General features: G+C 38.0%; 1 protein-coding gene across 1 annotated transcript in view; it reads right to left on the reverse strand.

Annotated features, from left to right (window-relative positions):
• CDYL (chromodomain Y like) overlaps positions 1-21,122 on the reverse strand; it is a 101,722-nt gene that overhangs the window by 41,664 nt on the left and 38,936 nt on the right. Inside the window, exon 2 of the mRNA XM_082499006.1 lies at positions 11,997-12,663. Coding sequence (XP_082355132.1) covers positions 11,997-12,663 — 667 coding nt within the window. The remainder of the gene's footprint in view (positions 1-11,996; positions 12,664-21,122) is intronic.

Consider the following 21,122-nt stretch of genomic DNA (forward strand, 5'->3'; position numbering starts at 1 on the left):
CCGTTAATAGATATATGATTTCCTTTTAACAGGGAAGTCATATATACCCAAGTGTGTTGATGTACAGAGGTCCATTTACCACACAGTAGTACAATGCAGTAAATCAAAAGTGAGTCATCCTCTCATTAGAGCCTCATGCAACACATAATTAAAATATAAGGGGCTCCCACAAACTAAAGTGATTTTAGACTTTTCTGTATTATTTTCCAATAATTTAATAATTTACTGGTTTTGTTTTTAAAGAAGAACATGCTGAAAGAATACTAACACTAACTCAAGGAATTTGTATGTTCTTATGGACTATACCAGGGCGGTCCAAATTCAGTAGTCATTGTATTCACATCCAAATTAAAGGTCCCTTTCCCCTCCTGCCAGTATGTCCAGCCTCTTCTCAATGCCTCCCCTGCACCCCAACCTAAGACTGTCTCCTTCCACTCTCTGTGTAAGGAGGTCTTTCCTCCTCCTCTCCCTCTCCCATACAAATAGCCCCGCTTTGCATTTCTTCCATTGGCAGCAGCTGCTCCTACACACACCACCCCAAGACTGCTAAACCATTGCTCGAGAGGGCATGGGTCTGGGAGAGCTGCTGCTGCCGCCAGGCAGGGCGCACAGTTGCTGCAGGAAACGTGGGGCAGCTGCTGCTCCTAGCAGATTCCCTTCCACAAGCAGGAGCTGCAAGCTTGGATCCCTGGGAGGCGGGGAAGGGAAGGACTTCAGGACCTCCATCTACTTTGAGAAAAGGCAGCAGACTCCAAAGGTGGATGGATCCTCTGGGCTCAACTCCACCTGTGACCTGCTTATTGGGATCAACTACTATGTGCTAGATGTTAGAAAAAAAAACAGAAATTGTATCTTTTGTCAAATTAACTGCATCTCAATGAGACTTGTACCCAAACTTTTAGTGATCAATAATGATAAAAGTTTACAAAATCATAGCTGTATTAGTAAGAAATTTTAACATCTTCTTTCTTGTCTTATAAAGGTAACTTGAGTAGGTAAATGCAAAGCAGTTTTAGCGTGAATACTCCATTTCTTACCAATGACTTACTCTCACTTTACTTTGTTGTGCCTGAACATGGGTAAGAGTAAAAAAGCAAACCTTAGGTTTTGTTCAAATGTAATTCTTATTTTTAGAAGAGTCCGGGCCATTATTATTTGGATGATTTTGCCTAACTCAAGTGTCCTTGAGAAAATTAGCCTGCATCACTACTTTTCCCCTCTCTGCTACATCCAGAATGCTGAAAGGACTTAACAGGTATGCAAATATCATTGGAGGTGGCCACAGAAAGTTAAAACTTCAATTTTTCATACTTGTGAAGTTTTTCTTTAGTTTTTGGTATTGAACTGGATGCCCAGACAATTTCCAAGCATTGCCAGCCAGTCTGATTTTGTGTTCTCTCTTCCCTTTTGGGAATGCATAGCTGAGACAACGACTGAGAACCCTAAACTTTAATAGCTCCATATGAAGGAGTTGCGAAGCTTCAGTCTTCCTCCTTGGTCTGGCTCTTCCACAGCTTAACCCTATGGAAATCCAGCCAACTCGCAGTTCAACACTAGTGAAAACCTAGCAAATTAGCTGGTAAGAAAGAGCTATTCAGACCTATCTGCACCTCTCCTTTTCCTAAAAAAAACCAAACTCTGAATGTGCATCTCATGAGATACTAGGATTTTCTCAAATAATTTACCCCCTCACCCATTATAACTGAGAAATACTGAAATCAAGGTAGTCACTTTTTGGATTTAGTCTTTAATAGCTTCCTGATGAGAATAAAATCTCCCTGTGCAAACTAGAGAGCTACAATTCACCACGATTATGAAAATTCAGAAGTGGAGGAGGGTGTCACTTCCCTTATTAAAGAACACAGAACAATCTGTCATTCTTTGTATTCAAAAATTAAACAGAACATCACAAAACACACAGTGAATTGTTTGAAATACCCATCATTACCATATTAAGTTTTCCTACTTGTATTAATTTATATATAAAAAAAATCTTTGAATTCCTTGGTGAAAGTGTGTTGCCCTGCACTGCAACAAATACATCTTCACACAATCACCAACTTTAAGACAAGACCTCGCAAGTTGTTCTTTCTATATGATGAAAATTATTTTTAAATTATCTATGTCAACCAAATCTTATTCCTTGTAAAATAGAATTAGCTTTGCAGTTACAGTTGGTTTCAACTCATTCCTGTATTTCTCAAAAGTGCCCACTGAATTTGAAATCTGTCCAGAAAACCAAGGGATGAGGGGAGAATACAATGTAACAAATCTGTTTACACTAGAGGGGTTTTTGAGCTGACTATCCCCCCCAAAAAGGATGAGTGAAAATCAATGCTCTTTACATAAAGCATCTAAATTTTGTGGTTTGGTTTGGTTTTTTTTTTCCCCCAAAGTGATTGTTTTATACAATTTTTTACAGGATGCCATATATGGATCTAGAGTAGAGAAAGATTCTTCACAGTAAGGACCTCAGTAGGAACCAGACCAGACATCTGCCTTCTTTTCCAATGCCTATCCTAATATCCTAACAGGGCAATAATTAGAATCTCTGAACGTCTGTACAGTATAAAAGTAATTTCATAAATAATAGAGTGAATTATTCCATAAATAATAATGGATAATAATGCTTAAAGTGGTATAAAAAAAATCCTGAATTACACTTTTCAAGTATGTCACAAAAAGTTTCCTTACTTCTAAAGCAAGGGTACTTAACATTCTTTGTAAAACTATACCATTCCTATGAATACAATTTATGGCCATTATCCTTATAAATGCCTAGATTATTTTTTTAATGGTCATTATCTCTAGGACTCAATGATATTTTAGCAAACATTTCTCAGGACTAAATGGAAGCTATATCAAAAGCTATTATCTTTCTATTTTGAATTTGACACCCTTTGATTTCTTTAGATGTTCCCTTGTCTTATTCATTCAATTCCAGAATAGAAATTTCCAAATACATCACTCATTGTGTCTATAATTTGTTTCTTCTCTAAAATAATCATGTGCAGTCTTTTCAGTATTCCCTTCAGATACATGATTTTTTAATTATTATTATTATATATCCTCTTTCTTTGTGTGGTACCAGCTTTCATCAATAGCTGGGCCTAGATTCTCCAACTATGTATACACTGGAAGTTCACCTGGAGACTTCTCACAAGGAACTAGTCTGAGAAGACAGCCAGCCAGTCTCCCCACTCCCTTTCATTCTAGGTCACCTTAAAAATGATATAGCAATCCAAGTTGAAATTTGAGGGACAGCAGTGCTAACACATGGACGACACTAAGGCAGCCAACACATACTATTCACCAATTCATTATACACCAAGATTAATTAAGAGTAGTGACAAATGTGTATGACAGAGAAAACTTGAGAACTTCTCTAGTTCAGTATTAAACCAAGTCTTCTAGGAGTTGCCCTCAGCAGTGTTTAATATTGCTACCTGCATCCCAGGCTAAAAGCTCCGTTTAGGAGCCAGCAAGGAACACGATCAGTTCAAGTTATCTTCCTGCTTTCATCACCTTGCTTAGCCTCCCACTTTAGATATGTCCCGCTGAAGTTTCTGCTTTCTTAAGGAGTAAATAACTAAGTGTTCCTCTGCAAGTTTTGTACCTTTGCTGCTCGCTGCATTTTATTTTAAAAGATCACTAATAAATATAAGCACAGATCCTATTACAGAATCTTATGCCATCCCACTGTTAACCTTCTGACGCAACTAAAATGAACCATTAAGCCTACTCTGTTTTCCATCTTCCCAGTCAGTTTCTTAACAGTCTTTTGAAGCACAATTACTTACTTTCTTTAGTTGTCTCTTTCAAGGAATATTTCCAAACAAATCACAATCTGTACTTTATCCACTGTTTCACTGAGATGTTCAAAGAACTCAATACAATAGTAAGATGCTCTCTCTCTCTCCTCTTCTTCCATGTTAAATCTTAGAAATTCCCAGTTTTCAGATGTGTTCAAACAGAGATTATTCTAGTTCAAAGCACCAGTGTTTATGATTTGCCTTTGTTTCTTAAAGGCATATACAATATAATAAACTTTAAAGCATTTTAAATTAAAAATACTTACTAAATAAAAACCAAGCTTTTTTATGCATTCTAAGATTGCAAAATTAAGAAAATAATTACTAGAGCAGAATTAAGTATTTGATAATTTGTGGTCTAATGCATTTTAGTATGTGTTCTTAAACAAGTTTACAATATAAATGGTATGTACAGTAGCTAATTTAGATACTTTTGTTTGATTTGAAAAATTACATACAGTATCTCGGGCTGTGTAGGAAGTACAGGTATCCTGGGGCAATACAGGATCTGGCTATTTCATTCGGTCTCATTATGAAAAAAGGTATTTTTGCAGTCACCTGTAAAATGCAAAGCTGTTTCCAGCTGTTTTCTAAGAAGCTAGCTTTATAAAGAATTTTTTTAAGTCTCAGTTTTGCATCTCCTAGAATCTAACCATTTTCTCTCTTTCATAAGCATTGATGGAAAAAACCTGTAGTAGTTTATTTACTAATTCTTTCTACGGTATTTTATCTCACCTGTAACAGTCTCCCTATGAGGACGTTTTCTTGACTGAAGATTTAACTGTACTCTCATGATATCCCTTTTTCATTTTAAGTAGATAATGTGGTCTAGGAAAATCTTCCCTGAACTCTATTATGATTGTTTTGGTCCATTTTTTATGGATTTTTGTATCACCCTATTAAGGTTAATCTTCTTTTCAAGAGAACACAGATTCATAATGACAGTTTCCATAGCAAACATACATTCCATCCGCTTCACAGCCTTAACAGAGATGGGAGATGTAACTTTTTAAAAAAAATGAAACAGCAAGAGACTAAAGAAGTTGCTGGTTACTCTGCCTGGCAAAAATGCAAAAGGCACCGCATTAGTATTTCTGATTGCGCTTCACATTTCTGCTGTGTTATAAAAAGCTGTTCTGAAGTTCTACAATTTTGACAATGGTGGAAGAAAAAAAAAAATAACCTAGCTCAACACTTTTGTTCTATCATTCAGCCTGATCTTCACCACATTTTCTCTGCGTAGATGTATGCAAAGTAGGTTGAAAGTGAACGTTGTAAATAGAGTCTTTGCTTCATTGTGCTTCATCTTTCCTAAGTTTTGACACAGCAGGTATAACAAACGTGTCCTCAGAAATTACTTTTTTCTCATATTAGTACAAATACTGTAGGAGGACACAATGGCTGAGTAGTCAAGAGATACATAGGCTCCAGATCCTCACTCCATGTAAACTAATGCATCAGAAGAACTGCACAGCTGAGAGCATTGTGTTTACCAGTGGGCCTGCAGGCGTAATACAAATTTCAGTGAAAATAACAGTTTTTCAGTCAACTTAGGTCGAGGATTTTATATCCAAACTAAGTATTTTATTGAGAACTTTCTCCCCCCCCCTCCCTTTTCTAATATACATTATATCGAGTTCACATTAAAGGTTTTTTAGGGACAGAATTAAAACAAGGAAAAAGCACGTCTCTCTCTCCCTCCCCAGGGACACATCCTCTCCTTCATTGTCACTTCCAGAAGGCTGATAAAAACAAGCCTGTCCTTAAAGGAGCAGTTGGTTAGGCCATATAATAACCTGGGGTTGGGGAAGCGAGGGAAAGTAACGGGACCGCTGTTTTCAAAGTAGCTCCCTTTTGCATGGGCTAAGCTGTATCAAAACTCTACGCCAATGGAGCATCCAACTAGGGCATCTCTGTTCTAAGTCATGGAGGAAGGCAGAAGGCAGAGAAAGCAAGAAACCAGTCACTTACACCTTATGTTCTCAGGAAGACTGCCTTAAAACTCAAGCAAACCTTGCACCTAAATCCTGCTTTATTATTATGATAATCTACTGACATATATAAAAATGGCCTGGAAAATGAGAGGTTTTCACAAGAAGTTCTCAATTCTGGAGTACCACATAAAGTCACAACAATCTGCACCAGAAACTGCACAGGTGATGAGGTGGGGTGGGTGGGCAGAAGACAAAAAACCAGAACAGTATAGGGTCACAGATCAATTTTCCACATAATACAGACGGTCCGGTCTACCGTATTACCTAACACTTTTGCATTTCTATTAAGCTAGGAAATATAGATAAACAAGAAATTGACCACAATTCAGAATATTTTAGCTAAGAGTAAAGGAGCTGAAGAAACTTGAAAATGATTTAACAGTAATATAGATAGAAAATCTGATGGTAGCTTGAAATGTTGCAATACCGTACATAAGGGAGGTAATAATGTGAACTCTTATAAGAATAGAATCTAAATGAAATGCAACTTCTAAAGAAAAAAAAAACCAACACACCAAAGGTGTCTTTACGGTCGATTAAACAAAGACCGTTTTACTCTTAGTGATTTGCTAAATGCATACACAATAGAAAACATACAAAATTACACACTGCTGTATTTGACAGAGAAGTTTAACCAGTAATTTCAGAAGTTAGGCAGGCTTTACAAAGGACATTAACCTATTTCATAGGCCTTTGCTTGCACTAATAAAACACTTGGTTGCTTTCCAGATGGCTCAGCGGAGATCAAGCCACCATCCAAGTGCAACGTACAAACACACTGAAAAAGGAAGTTCCTGTCTTAGAGCTTCTTTGGAATCACATTTTACCACTTAACCAAAACAAAAACAAACAAAAGGAGGGCTCAAAGCTGCTTCTGTCCTTCCAGGACACTAAAAAGAAATCCAACAAACTGTAACACATCACACCAACTTTCCTTTAGTTGTACTGTCCGCTCTAATTCACACAGCAATGAGGTTCTGCAACTCTCCTCTCACTTTTGGTTTTTTTTTTTTGAGGGGGTTATATGCATACCTTGGACAATTAATGTGGTTCACACCCAACACACCTTTGTCATCTGCTACACTCTTCCCATGGGACCCTTCAGGGTGGCCTAATGAGCTGTGCTAGTGGCAGTGGACTGTTTCTCGGTTAATGCCCAACACCCAGGCACGTACGGGGAGAAGGAAGAAAGTAACTGGGAGAATTTATCTGGGAGAGATCTGGGTGAGCTCCCCTCAGCCTAAGGAACAGGGAGTAGCTGAATTCCTTTCAGCTCGGTTTGGTATTGTATTGAGAACATACGTTTCTCCCCGGTTCCAGTTGCCTCCGTAAGTGCTTCTATGCTTGCTTGGTTCCTGTTGAAACTAAAGCTATCAGACACTTAAACAAACAACAGACACTATTTTCCTTGGGTGTCTGTGGATTTTTGGTTTTTCCGAATCTGTGGGTTTTAATCCCCTAAGCTGCTCTGTGTGAGGGAGAGAACAGGTAACAAACAGAACTTAAGTTCAACCATTTTTCTCCTGACGCCTGGCTTTTCTTTTGGTGCTAATACCACTGTTCTGAGATAAAAACAGCACCATTATCCACCTGAAAAAAACTCAGCAGACACCCTTGTTCCTCGTAGGGAGAAATACTCCAATCATCTTTGTATTATCAGACAGCCTATTGCTCCTGCAAGTTATTAATCTGAACTAATATATGCAAGCAGGGAGATGCTAATGCCCCCGTGCACACTGGTGGTGCTTGTCTGCCTAACAAGTGATGCAATTCACTGCATTTGTTGTATTTCTTCTCTTCCTGTGTGTCAGCCACCAGCCTGCCTTATTCTAATTATAACAACACATGCGGCTAGATTGTCTTGCTCATTTTATACTTAGAACTTTGCATGCCTTTCTGTCCAAAATCTCCCTTCCTGTGGCATTTATTCTCAATTACATCCACGTGTTGGACATTGTTAAATGAAGAAAAACTGTAGCAACTATAGGGTGACCAAGAAAAAAAAAATCTAGCAAGGCAACTAGTATTTGTCAAGCAATGGTATTCACCTGGCTTACGGTCAAGTTTTGCAGAAGGTGGCCAGTCAATCCAGTCTTTTAGTCCTTTCTAAAATTGCAAGACAACTTTCTAGCCTTGTGTGACTGACAGATTAGATTGCGTTTACAGTTTCACTTCTTGTGTACTTTATTAAACAGAACTTCCCTGGGTATTTATGAGTGTACTATGCCTAAAACATTTGCAATACAATCACAGAGCTAATTTTTATTCAATTTTGATGAAGGAAGCTTTCAGAAACTTTTAAGGTATCAGAACCTATCGTTAGACATGAGGTCACTTTCTGTCTTGCCTAGTTTTGAGTAATATGCATTGCTTCTGGTACCATTAACATCTTTGCTACAACATTCAGTTCTTTGGTGGTGATTTTCTGTTTCATTCACCCATTTATGGATCACTTCTATTAACTTTTAGCAGCAGCTGATGATCACCACATATTTAAAAAAAACAACAAAAACAAAACAAAACAGAACCACAGCAATGTTCATTCAGTGACATATTCCCACTTCTTCCATATATCACCCTTCTTAGACTTGTGTGTAGTATATTACTCCATCGACTCTGGTTTCAAGGCCAAGCCTTTAAAATATGAACATTCAATACAATGATTTTCTTTGTTAAAAAAATACACTTTGGACAGCAGCTAGATTTTAGTGTGCTGAAACCACCAACTCCCAGAGCAAACATTGGTGTTATTTTATTCCCCTGGCACACCTGCATATTTGTATGAATATTTGCTGGTTGCCTTTTCTGAGACTGTAAAAACTTTGGAACGAGAACTGCATCATGGCAGTTCGTCTGCCATGGCAGCACGACTAAGTGCTACAATAATACTACTATTTCCTAGTAATTGCAGTCATAGGATTTTCCTATGCATATAAGTTTTTTTTCCTGGTCTGTACTCTTATTATAAATGAAATTATATTAAAAAAAAAAAAAAAAAATCCAGGCTGTGAAAAAACAAAGAACAGACTAAACACTGAAGAGTTTTACTATCCTGAACTAGGATTAAAAAACCAACATGACTCACACAATTCAAAAACAGTCATAGCAATAATCTCAAAATTACAAATACTTTTTTTATATTAAAATTTTAAAGTATTTTTCCAATACTACTTTTGAAAATACAAACAAAAATCTAAGTCAGCTTTAATAAAAAAAATTGTCTAAAATTTTTTTGAAGTATAATATTTATTTTTCTAGAATCTTTCAAAATTATGCCTTCCAATTAGTGATTTCTGTTTTGACTGTTTGTTTTTCCCAACAAAAAATGTTTTGATAAAAAAATCCTAAACCAGCTCAAGTAAAAAGTTATTTTTCAAAACATGCTTTTGTCTTCCTGACAGCATCCTTCATGTGGAAGTAGGAACTCTTAAAATTAACAGGAGGTGTATGCGGAGGAGGTGGGAAGCTTGGAAAGAGTGCTCCAAATGCCAGATCTATCTGTATTGTTAATATGACAGATCAGGTACATATGAAGATGAGGGTACAAATTTGGTGGCGCTGCTGTATGATGAATACCTCTCATGGTGTATCATTCCTGAGGCAGTGTCAAAAACGTGATGAGGTGTCCATTTAAGACAGAAGGAATGTCCTGAGTTAAGGAGTGAAACAGGATGCTGAACTGTGACAGCCCCATGCAGGGGAGGGAGGGAAGCATCGATTTACTACATTTTAATGAATAGCAGTGTGAAGTTAAAAATAAAAACAGCAAGGAGAAGAGAGCAGCTTTAATGAAGAGACAGAGAATGTGTCAGATCAGAAAGCTCCGAGGCCAAGCTAGCTCTAGGAGACAGGGCTGCCTCTCTTGGCTTCTCTCTAAATAAAGGTCCATTCTGGCCACGCAGAATGGCTGAGTTGAAGCCTGGGTTTCCCTGGGAAAGGTATCAGTCCAAGAAATCCTAAAAAGCTAGGAAAAGAAAATGATGTCAGATATAAACACAAAGTATTTTTCTTTTGCAACTTTGTTTCCAAGTTTTATAGTAGGAGAACTGCTGCATGATTTGGATGTTACCTCCAAAAGCGTTACAAATGAGCATAACTGCCTGCAAAGCTGTAATAAATTTGAGATATTTGGCAACCATTTCCCAGAAGCACAGCTCAGCTTGGGGATTGGCAGCAGTGTTTCAGGACAGAGAGGGAAAACCTCAATTAATGTACTTGAACTAACATCCTTCCTGCAGCAGACAAAAGGTGGAAACATATTGCATATTTTGGGGCAACCGCATACTGTGACTATCTCCTTGGCTCTCCTTTTTTTCGATCTACACCTTAAGATGATGTGAAAACATAAGCGTGATGTCATATTGCCATCATCCCTAGGGTGAGTTGGTAGCTCTCAATGTGAGCTGCCCAGACAAATGCCCATGAAGAGCTGAAGGAGGTAGTGGCAGTTGAGAAAATTGTAACATCTCAGTGAAACAGATAAATGCACCTCAGCTATTATTTTATGCGTCACTACCATTCCTGTGCAGGTCTTTCCACTTCCACTTGATGCCCTGTAACTGGGCCCTCACTGTACCATTATTAGCAGACTCAAAGTTTTGGTGGGAATGGTTTAATCGTTTTGATCTAATCAAGAAGGTCCTTTGTGTCCCAACTTTTTTTTTTTTTCTGAAGGCCATAAGGCAAAAAGACAGGATGCCAAAGGCAGCACTTATCAATCACTTCACTAGGAACAATGCCATACTCCAAAATGCATATTAATTATCACAAAACCATCACAAGCGCAAACACACTCTTCTACCTCACCTAGTCAGAAAACTCACATACTGGCACCTCTTGCATTTTCCCCTCTAGCTTTGTTTACATCCTCTGAGACTTACATTCCTTCTTTAGCCCATGCAAAGGAAGAGATATTCCTGGCATCTGTGTGTGCATTACCATGGTTACCTAGTTCCTCTGCAGCAAAATGGGTTGGTCCATGACCTGACACCGCATCTCCAGGAGCAAACTCCTCCCTTGTCCACTGCTTTGCAACCTCTCCCGCTGCAGCTTTTTTATTTTTTCCCCCAGAAAATCTGAATGCAGGCAACAGTGGGGCACCCAACACAAACTCTCCCAAAGTCTTCAGCTCATTTTTGTGCCTACATAGTTTGTCTGTAAATGTGTTTTTTTTGGCAGACCCAGTCCTTGGTTTTCAAGCAATTTTTTCAGCAAGTTGTCATCAATACCATATCTGCAGATTTTACCCACTGCATTTTATTTGAGGACACAGTATTACACTTGAAAATTTAGCTTCAAAAGCATGCTTACAAGAACACCTGTGACTACGCAACAACCTGGGTCTGTCAGGGAAGAAGAAAAGTTTGGGGCACAAGAACGAGGACCATTGTTGTGGTTTGGGTCAGACTGGACACTGAGATGAACAACAAAGTCTTAAATGAGGGTCTCAGCTGGGTGGGGGGAACAAACAGCTTCCTCCCACAAAAGCAGTTCGGGTTTCATTGCTGTCACAAAATTTACAGTACAACTGGAAGAAACTGTCATCTACTGAGATATTAACAAGCCAGGCATCAAACCTAAATTAGCTGTCAATATCAGATGAGGTATAAACAACAAAATATTGATAAAATATAATGAAGACAGAATTCAATCCAGGCCGAAGGCATATATATCTCCACAACTGGCTCTAATTTTCACTGAAACAACATATCAACTTCATTTTTTAAGCAATGTTTTTCAATCATTTTTTTTTTCCCAGGCAATATTTGTAACAAAATAGATATGTAAACTGTTATGAAGAATCCCTGCTCACATCATTCATCTATTCCCATAATTTATGTTTCTAATATTAATAACAAATGTGACCTATTTAAAGAAACTTAAAGCAATGATGTAATCTCTGGAAGTGGTACACAGAATATATGTACCACACAATGTCAAGGCAAACACAGATGTATCTTATGGTGATTCTGAAAAACACAAATACCAATGGATCTCTGTGAGGAAAGCAAAAGCTGGCAAAATTCAAAATGGCTTTGTAGTCATATAGTTATGTAAAATAAAGTTGTGAAGTTCTCCAGACTTGATTTAACATGGCTGAAACAGAGTGGGTAATTTGTTTGCATCTGAACAGCAAAAAAGATCAGTCAAATGAAAAATGTACACAAAAACAACCGACTCATACACATACCTTTTCCATTTATCGTTAATGCTGATGCAATTGTGGCTGTTACTGGCACTGGCAATTGTGGCACTAACGGATGTATCCTTGGTCGGCTCCCCATCCTAGCACGCTCTGCACCAGGTCCTAATAAAGCTCCCACTGGCTTTTCTGCTCCTACTTCTGGTGCTACAGAGTCTTCTTGATCCTGCTCTATATGGTCCATTTTATCCGGGCTTTCATTCTGGAAGCCATCAACTGTTGTCCGGCTCTTAATTGGACTTTTGGGCACTAGGATTTTAATACCTGATTTTGCAAGGTCCATATTTTTCCTTCCAGAAAGAGATGGTGAACTGTTTTTCCGGAACTTCTGGGTGGCGGAAAAGAGTTGATTATTTTTTGACTCATGGTCTTTAGCCATAACTAAAGATTTAGTGGATGTCTTTGAAAAAGAACTATTGGTAGATCTAGAAATTTGTTTTCTGGCATTATTTGGAGAGGTCCTGTTTGTCCTGGTTAATGTGCTTTCTTTCTGCTTTTCATTGTGGCGTCTGTTAAATTCATGTATATATTCCTCACAATTAACAAGGTGCTGTTCTGGCTCCCAAGTATCATCTTCACTGTCGTATCCTTTCCATCGCACTAAATACTCTGTTTTTCCCTTCTTGTTTTTCCTCTTGTCAACAATTCTTTCTACCTGTTAAAAGGAAAATTCAACATTAGACATGGGCAGATACAAAACTCAAGTGAGCAACTTGCACGCAAATACTTTGTTAGGTGTAGACAGATTTAAAAATACTCTTGTATTGCTGTAATTCTGTGTTGTAGCTCTATAGCTTACAGTCTTTCACTGCTGACTGGAAATTCCTCCTTCAGATTGTTACTTCCATACCATAAAAGATGTTTTAAAATACCAAAATTGTTCTTCAGTAAGTATTTTGCATGCACAAGAATCTGAATATGACACATTGAATTTGACAATCAGCATTGGCCCCAGCAAAGTTTTGACACCAATTTCAATGCGGATAGGATTTCCCTCTCCGAGTATAGAGATCATGTTTAAATATGCTGTATAAACACAGTGTGTTTACCTTACAAAACTTATCAATTTGATATTGTTTGAACAATTTGCTTGCTTAGCATAAGGCATATGTGAGAATCTCTTACTTACAGTGAGCTATCCCTTAGCCACCAGGGACAATAAGGCACAGTTCAGAAATCAGGGCAAATACAGAAGATTTTTTTTAAAGGCTGTTCTTCTTATGAAAATAGGGAACTTGTTTTGGCCAGAGTCTTTGATACACATACTTGAACAAATTACCATGCCTCACTTATCTGCAAATAGAGATGATATTTGTGTCACAAGCACTAAGCATGCATATGCTAAAACTGCACATGGGACCCACAGGCTAGAGGAATTCAGGCACTGGGGTAAAGCAAACAGGGCAGACAGCAGCAGCTGCAGGGACAGAGGCTCATGCCTCGTACAAAAACTCATGCCAGTCATGCTAGTCCTGCAGAAAGGGAATTCTTTTACAGAAAGAGAAATGTAAGTGCAAGGCTAGTCTTAGGATTTTCCCTTTTTATTTCATTTTTCCTACCCAGGCTGATCCTTCTGGTAAGTCCTCCAGCCCACTTCAGTTATGGGACCAATACAGCTTTTTTCCCCACCTCTATCTTCCTTTCGGTTATTTAAAAAAAATAATAAAAAAAGTGAGTGTGAGTGATTAATTTAAATCCTAAACCCTCATGAACAAAGACCACGTGTGTAGGCTAAGATTACAGGTACCTAGGAAAACCTCTGAAGACCAGTAATGTTTACTGGAGTGGCATTAATGGAATGGAATGTCATGTCTACGGAACAGTTTGGAAGGATGTAAGGAAGATACGGGTATGTATGGTATACATATATATGGTATATGACTAATTACCAAATCATTTGACTGTTGACAACAGATTAAGAATGCATCTCAGCTTTATATGTGGCATGTTATCATAATGTACTGCCTGGCTTTCAACAGTGAGGTTAAATGATTACTATTATTATAATCTCAGCAGCAATATAACTACACATCCTACAACTTCATGTGATACCCTGCAGGTGTTATACTATGTTGTCCTGTCATTAGGATGTTGCACAGCTCTGTTTCCATAGGTCTCAAAAAAACCCAACCAAAACACCACCACACAAATAAAAACCAAACACAAACTAGCTCCACCTTTACCTTGTTACTAGTTATACAATCCAGTACATTTTATAGACTAACGCAATATAAAACAAACTCATGAATCAAACCTGATACAATGTCAAAAAGAAGCCATTACTGCTATAAGCCTTGCTTATTCTCTCTCACTTGCTTGACCTTCTAAAATAGATTTTAAAAACACAATTCTCAGAGAAAGATCTCTACTACAAGTAAGGTATTTTTATTTTCTAGCAGGAAATCTTTGTAACAAACAGAATCAATTACTGGGCACAAAGTTCTACTAACGTCTTTCAATACTGAAAGGCCACCCATTAAGGACATGCCCTTTTCAGGTAGGAAGCCATCCCTCTCATCCAAAAAACCAGACACCTTGCAGAGATAACAGATGAAGTCTAGAAAAGCAGACACAAAAATCCATTCTCAACCCGATGATTTATAAAGCAAACAGAAATGCATAAAGAAAACTGTTATATTTAGCTGTATTGTCCAAGTCTGCAACAGACCTTACTTTGACATTGCTCTTTTTGATTAAAAGGAACCTTTTTTTCCCTAACTCTTTAATTCTTCTTTTTGAAGACATCTTATTTCTATTTCATTTACAACACAAAAATTATAGCAATTAACCTGTGATACACAATATACCATGTGGCTTCAGAGCTTTAGTGAGGGACGTTTTGGATTGCCTCAGCTTGATTAGTCTAACTCCCCTAGGACCACTTGAAAAACCGCTTAGGAATATTCTGCTTCAATACTTCTGCTGGTAATAACAGCTTACATATGTGTTTCTTGTCCAGACTTGGGAAGAGGAAACTGGAATGTTTGGGTATAGAACAGGAATAGGTATATTCATCCTGAAGTAGTTACGTATTTAAACTCAGTTTTATGGCAAAGACAGAGACGACAAAGTCATACTTCTCCTTGTTTCCTACTGAAAAAGAAAACTTGCCCAAGTCCATTTCTACTTTGATATACAGCGGTGACAGAACATGAAACATAATGCAACACATCTCAAAGTCTTACATTAGAAGATACTAAGGACTTACATCCAAATATTAAAATTAGAAAAGAACATGACTGGGTGGGGAAAAAAGTCTGTTTCTACTTCCCAACACATCAGTTAGGATGCAGTTTGATGATACAGCTAACTTGCCAGAACAGCTAGGTAACGTCCACACAGGCAGTATTGCTTCTCCCCCCGCTATTGTAATCCTGGAGCTAAGCTGGTGCTTTTCTGATCTTATGACGAGTTAGTTCAGAGACTTAAAAACTGGCAGAGTGCCCCCAGGCACCAGGGTAAGAGCGAGACCGCATCCATAGCCATGATCATCCCAGAAAGGCTGGCAACGACTAGTTCATGCCAACTACCATTTCTACAAGTGTCCAGTGCCTTCTGCCACAGGGTAATATTTATTTTTAGTAATTAAGAGGTTCTGTACCACCAGGATTTGCAACTAATGGTTAGTTTTCAAGTGTTGTGGAAGAATCAAAACAAAAAGGAAAGTTATATAAAAAAGAAAGACAAAGCAAGTGTAAGGGAAAGTTATCAGGCAAACTATCTGGGTGGCAAAAGATGACATCTCCCAGTTTATTTTAGCATTGCTAAGTTATCACTTTCTCCACATGGGGTACTGATCAATGACACTCAAAAACTCAGCCTGCAGAAAAACAATGCGCTGCTCAGAGGTATAATCCAACAGTGGAGTGCCCAAATTACAATCCCCCACACCATAATTATACCTGAGATTTCCCATCTGTAAAATGGTAAACTTCCCTTCTTTCTATGAATCTGGTGAGAATCAGTTCACGTTTGCTTTCTCTCCCTGAAGAATGAAATACTTCGATTTTAATTGCTTTTATTAACAAAAGATACGGTATTTGTAATTTTTTCAAAAACGGACAGGAACAAGGTAAGTTTGCCAGCCAAAGTGATGGTTGGCTGCGGGTGAGCCAGGTGAAAACAGCAAATCCGCAACTGCTCCTCCCCATCCTGTGCTCAGAGACAACAGCTCCTCCCCATCTGTCAGCACAACTTCTTGCGTAATTATTCCCTAATGTAGTTCTGTCAAAGTGACCTGGTTTAGATATTAAGAATACCTGAGCTAATGTTGGCATCCTGAAATAACTGGTTTAGAGAGCACCACATACGCGGTATTTTCTGACACATTTAAGAGGACTGTGACTTCCAGCAGAGGACAACAAACACCTATGGGCAGGACAGGTACGGTAACCTCTTTGTTCTGCTATGGTCAGAAAAAGCACACATCATCTTAATCCCCAATGAAAGATCTTTAGTTCAGGTCAAAGTAAGGATGAAACTCAAGAAGATGTAAGGCATACTCTGTGTGTGTATATACATATTTTTTTTTTTATATGTATATATAAAAAGATCATACTTTAATATAACAGAAGATCTGAAGAGATTAAACTAAAGGTATAGCCGTCATGGGGGGAAGAAAAAACAGAACGAGCAAAATAAACATATAAGTAAGCGCGTAAATATTCGATGAGCGCTGCCTTGTTTATCATAAATCCATTTTCCATTCCCATGATGTTCCTCTCTGTCCTCACATTCATGTCAGACTAAATTAATTTAAAGTTAACAGAATAGAATCTATTTGACTTTATACTCTTGCCTGTTGTCTGTAAAATATAGGAGAAGGCCTTGTTCTGTTAGCTGAAGGCTATGTTTACATTAGTGTTTTGGTTCAGAGCAATAGTGCAACTTAGAAGCAAATCCTTCTGCCCTCTGCACTAGTCCCGCTTACTGTGCAATGGTTTTGTTCACAGCCCAGTTTTTGTACAAGTGATGTGGATTCTTTATGGAGAAATATAAACTGGAAATAGTGTTACCAATGCAATGGTGTCGTCTGCCATGTTTCAACCCCTCACGGGGCACACAGGTCCAAGCAAATAACAGCTCTGAACAGTTTCAACACGCGATGCAGCATGGATATTCGATCCTGAGAGGCTCCACTAAATCCAGTCCAAAATAAAAGTGCTGCACAGCAGAATATCTAGAGGTGGGGGTCACAGCAACAACTGCTTCACTCTACTCATTTTCTCCAATCGAGCCAAATTACTACTGCAGACTTCCCCCAATTCAGAGACTGAGGCTAGAATAAATGCAAGTCTTGCACACACGTGTGCGCTACATGTAAACAGTCACCCTTGGTTAAATTGTAAACTGTTCCATGTACAAATGGGACCTAAATGATCATCCATAAGCAAACAGCAATGTTTATCAATTACTATATCCTCTATTTATTAAAATCTTGCAGAAGTCAATGAGAAACAGTATTCAAATACTTCTAATTCTATATTAAAAAATCCAACTAATATATAGCAGCATACAACACACGAAAACAGTCAAAGTGCCAAGTTTTGCTTAAAGTAAAAAGAGAAAGTAGTTTTGGGAAGACAGTTATTCAAAAGCAAATTTGACAAGTGTGTCAAAATACACCTGAAGGTCTGCAAAACGTGCACCAAAACCTTCAGTGTACATATTTTCTTAGAAAATACATAATTTCCAATAGTATGACTTAACACCAGTTCAGAGCATTGCTCACTGCAGTCAGCACCAGCAGGTAAATTTTAAAAACAGCTCAATGCACATACGTTCAGAATACCAAAACCAAAGTATTGTATGGTTAAAGGTCAAATATAATCACTGAAAAAAAAAAAAAAAAAACAACAAAAAAACCACACTAGGATTCTGTATAAATCCCAAAGTTCATCTTCACAGCAGCTTTGTGTTACTCCATTTGCGTTAGCCTGGCAGTGAACATAACCCTGCCGCCACACGCTCCTGGAGCTGACTGATTTGATTAGCAGGACAGAGTGATTGGATTAACAGTCGATGAACTGTTGTAAACTGAGCCGCTGCATCCTATGGCATGACTGGCCCGAATGTCTATATGGTACAGGACTCTCTGGCTATGGCGATGACTGTATTACGTATATATTGTTCTAAAAGCCAGAGCTATACAACATAAACATGGATCAGATGTGGTCAGATTATTGCCTTTCTGTCAAATTAGCTACAGCAGACGATACAGCTTTTGTGTTACTTTTGTGACAGCTCTGGGATGCGGGATGACACCTGATCTGGGCCAAGGCCTGCCAATACAGAGTTCACCTACTCAACTGTCTTCTGGCAGTCAGGACCAGCAGGATGAGTTCGTACAGGATCATCGCTTTACGCCCAGCCCCTCCCAGCCTCCTTTTGAGGAAGCGGTGTGTGCAGCGAAGTTGGAACACATTTACGGGTATGAACAGGAGTCACGTAAAGGGCTAATACACATCCAGTGGCCCTTCACGCTAGCAGTGCAATAAAGAGAACTGTGTATATCAACCCTCTTTCCAAAAATTAAATAACCGTGCTAAAACAAATATTAAGATTTCTCTTTTTCCTAAGCTTTATTTCAATCAAAGACTGTCCATTCTTTTAGGATTCCTGGGCACAAGTCATGCAAGAGCTAACTTTGTGGCTGTCCGCAACATTCAATTAATATACTGCCCTGCAGGTCAAAATTAAAGTTTTAATTCACCCTCTGTATAAATTTCTAATCAAGTTGCCTATAAAAATACAATTGTCTCAGTCAAGCTCATAATTTATCATCAACTTTATGACTTATATGCTTCCATAGTCTTAACAAAGACGATAGACAAAGTAATTTAATTACCACATTCTCATCAATGTCAATGGTTCCGGGGAATCACAGCTGTGGCGTGTGCCATGCCTGGCTGCACAGCCACCTCCTGAAAAGGCACTTCAGGAAGTTTTACGCCTCATACTTTCATTCAGCAAACTGATTATCACTCTACCCGCACCTCCTTTATGATCTATTGAAAAATACAGTTCACAATCAGAAAGATGATCTTAGTCAAAAGCCACAGAAGACACCTGGGAAACAGGTGGGGAGGGAGTGCCTGTGACATAGTCACTTTGCTTAAGACAATTAATTCATTGGAGAAACAGTTTGCCTGAGATTTACTTCCTCACAAGTCACCACTGATGACTGGTGTTAAAATGTCAACATCACAGATCTTTCCAGACACAATTTACAGGGAAGCAATCATAGCAAGTTGTGGTGCAAGTTACAGCCTACTGCAGAATTTATCAACTGCTTTACCCTAAATATAGTTATTTAGCTATTGCAAAAATGGTTAGAAAATCTTACTCTTATCAACTCAGTGTTCATAACTGTTCTAACCTTTTATTTACAAAGAGATAATACGGACTTATACACTTTATATTTTGCATAAAACCAGAATGAAAATACATGAAAAGCTGTTAATATCTGTACAAATACTGAATACAAACAAATGCCTGCAACAATGTATTCTTACCAAATATGCACTGTTTTCCTCCTTTTGAAATAAAAACAAGTAGGAAATATGAACAAATAGGATTATCTTCTTAAATGGAAATAGCCCTGATCAGAAGAAACTATTAAAAACTACTAGTATTTCATTTAAGAGATGCATTTTGGGCAGTCAAAGCTATTACGTAAGTATTACTGTGTGTTTAAGTTATTAATTTTTTTCTTATCACTAGTTACTAGAAGATCTCAGCATCACCCACACATAGAATTCCAAAAGAAATTCTTCCCATCTTCAATTAATTTATAAAAGCTATATCCCAGGATCTTTTTTTTTTTTCCCAGAGGTAAATATTCCATCTGCACTTGTCAAATTCTGTTGCTGGTATCTCTCCACTGCAGTCATGAAAAGTACGGGTCGCAAACTTGGCATAACCAACACTATCCCACAGAAAAATATATAGAAAACTGAAATGTATATTTATTGTTGGCAACTCTGGCAACATGAAACACAACACTCTCACCCAAAGATGATCACGTTTTGGGATGTGATACTTTGGGGAAATATAGTAATAAATTAAAGCTACCTCACAGTAAGAACTTGAACAGCTTGACTACTATTTACTTAGAGGATAAGGCCAGTAGAAATATTGTCACTTTATCCTTCAGCTAGACTAATACAGAGTAGCAGATGAAGAATTTGTCAACATTAAGCATCAAGACTACAGACTTCTGCTTTCAAAGCAGGAGAAACTGAACCTTCAACAGTACTCAATTACAAAGACTCTGTAAAGACAACTGACTGATAAAGATTCAAAATATTTTATCTATAGAGTGTCTTAAGGTGAGAGTAGCTCACAGCAAAACCGCACTCTCAATATGTTAGAGAACACTTTGTCATGGCTAAGGAAACTTCAGAAATAGGAACTGTACCAAGAAAGAGGAGCAAGAAAAAGAAAATCATAGGACAGCTGAAGAGTGAACTTGGTACGTTGTACTTAATTTATCAAATTCCACTTAATTCTACAGTAACACTTTTACCTACCAACACAAAACAAGGCTTTTCAGCAACCTACTGCTTGCAGAAGGGACAGTTACATGATCTACACGTAGATCACTTGACTAAACCTAAGTAAAAAGGGACACAGACCTCATGTGAGTTCTTAGAATCTTAGCAGTCTCTTCCTCCTTTTTTATCTTAGAGGTCCTGAGGTGTTTGTCCTAAATAAGGATAGTAGCGACAGCTTTCTTGGGAATCACCACATCCAAGAAGGCACAACATGCACTTACCAGGCTCCTCTCAGCCTTGCACCAAAAGCTGATTTCAGCATGACATATTTCAAGCTTCTGGATACAAGACCATGACTGCATTTTTGCTTTCAAATACAGAAAAATATACTAAACAATTCTAGAACATTATTTCAAGACATTTCAAACACTGTTGTCAAGAACAACATTATTTACTCTTTCTGTATTCCTTACCTCAATTCCAAACACATCCTAGAAGGACATACTGGTGTTGTATGAGCACAAGTCCCCAGTCTCTCTGCCTGCAGTATGACTTCTCTCAATACTTGATCTAATCCCATCTAGAAAAACTGGTGATATGGAAATTTCCTCTAATTAAT

This window comes from Vanellus vanellus (genome assembly GCF_965231255.1).
Source record: "Vanellus vanellus genome assembly, chromosome: 2".
Taxonomy (NCBI): domain Eukaryota; kingdom Metazoa; phylum Chordata; class Aves; order Charadriiformes; family Charadriidae; genus Vanellus; species Vanellus vanellus.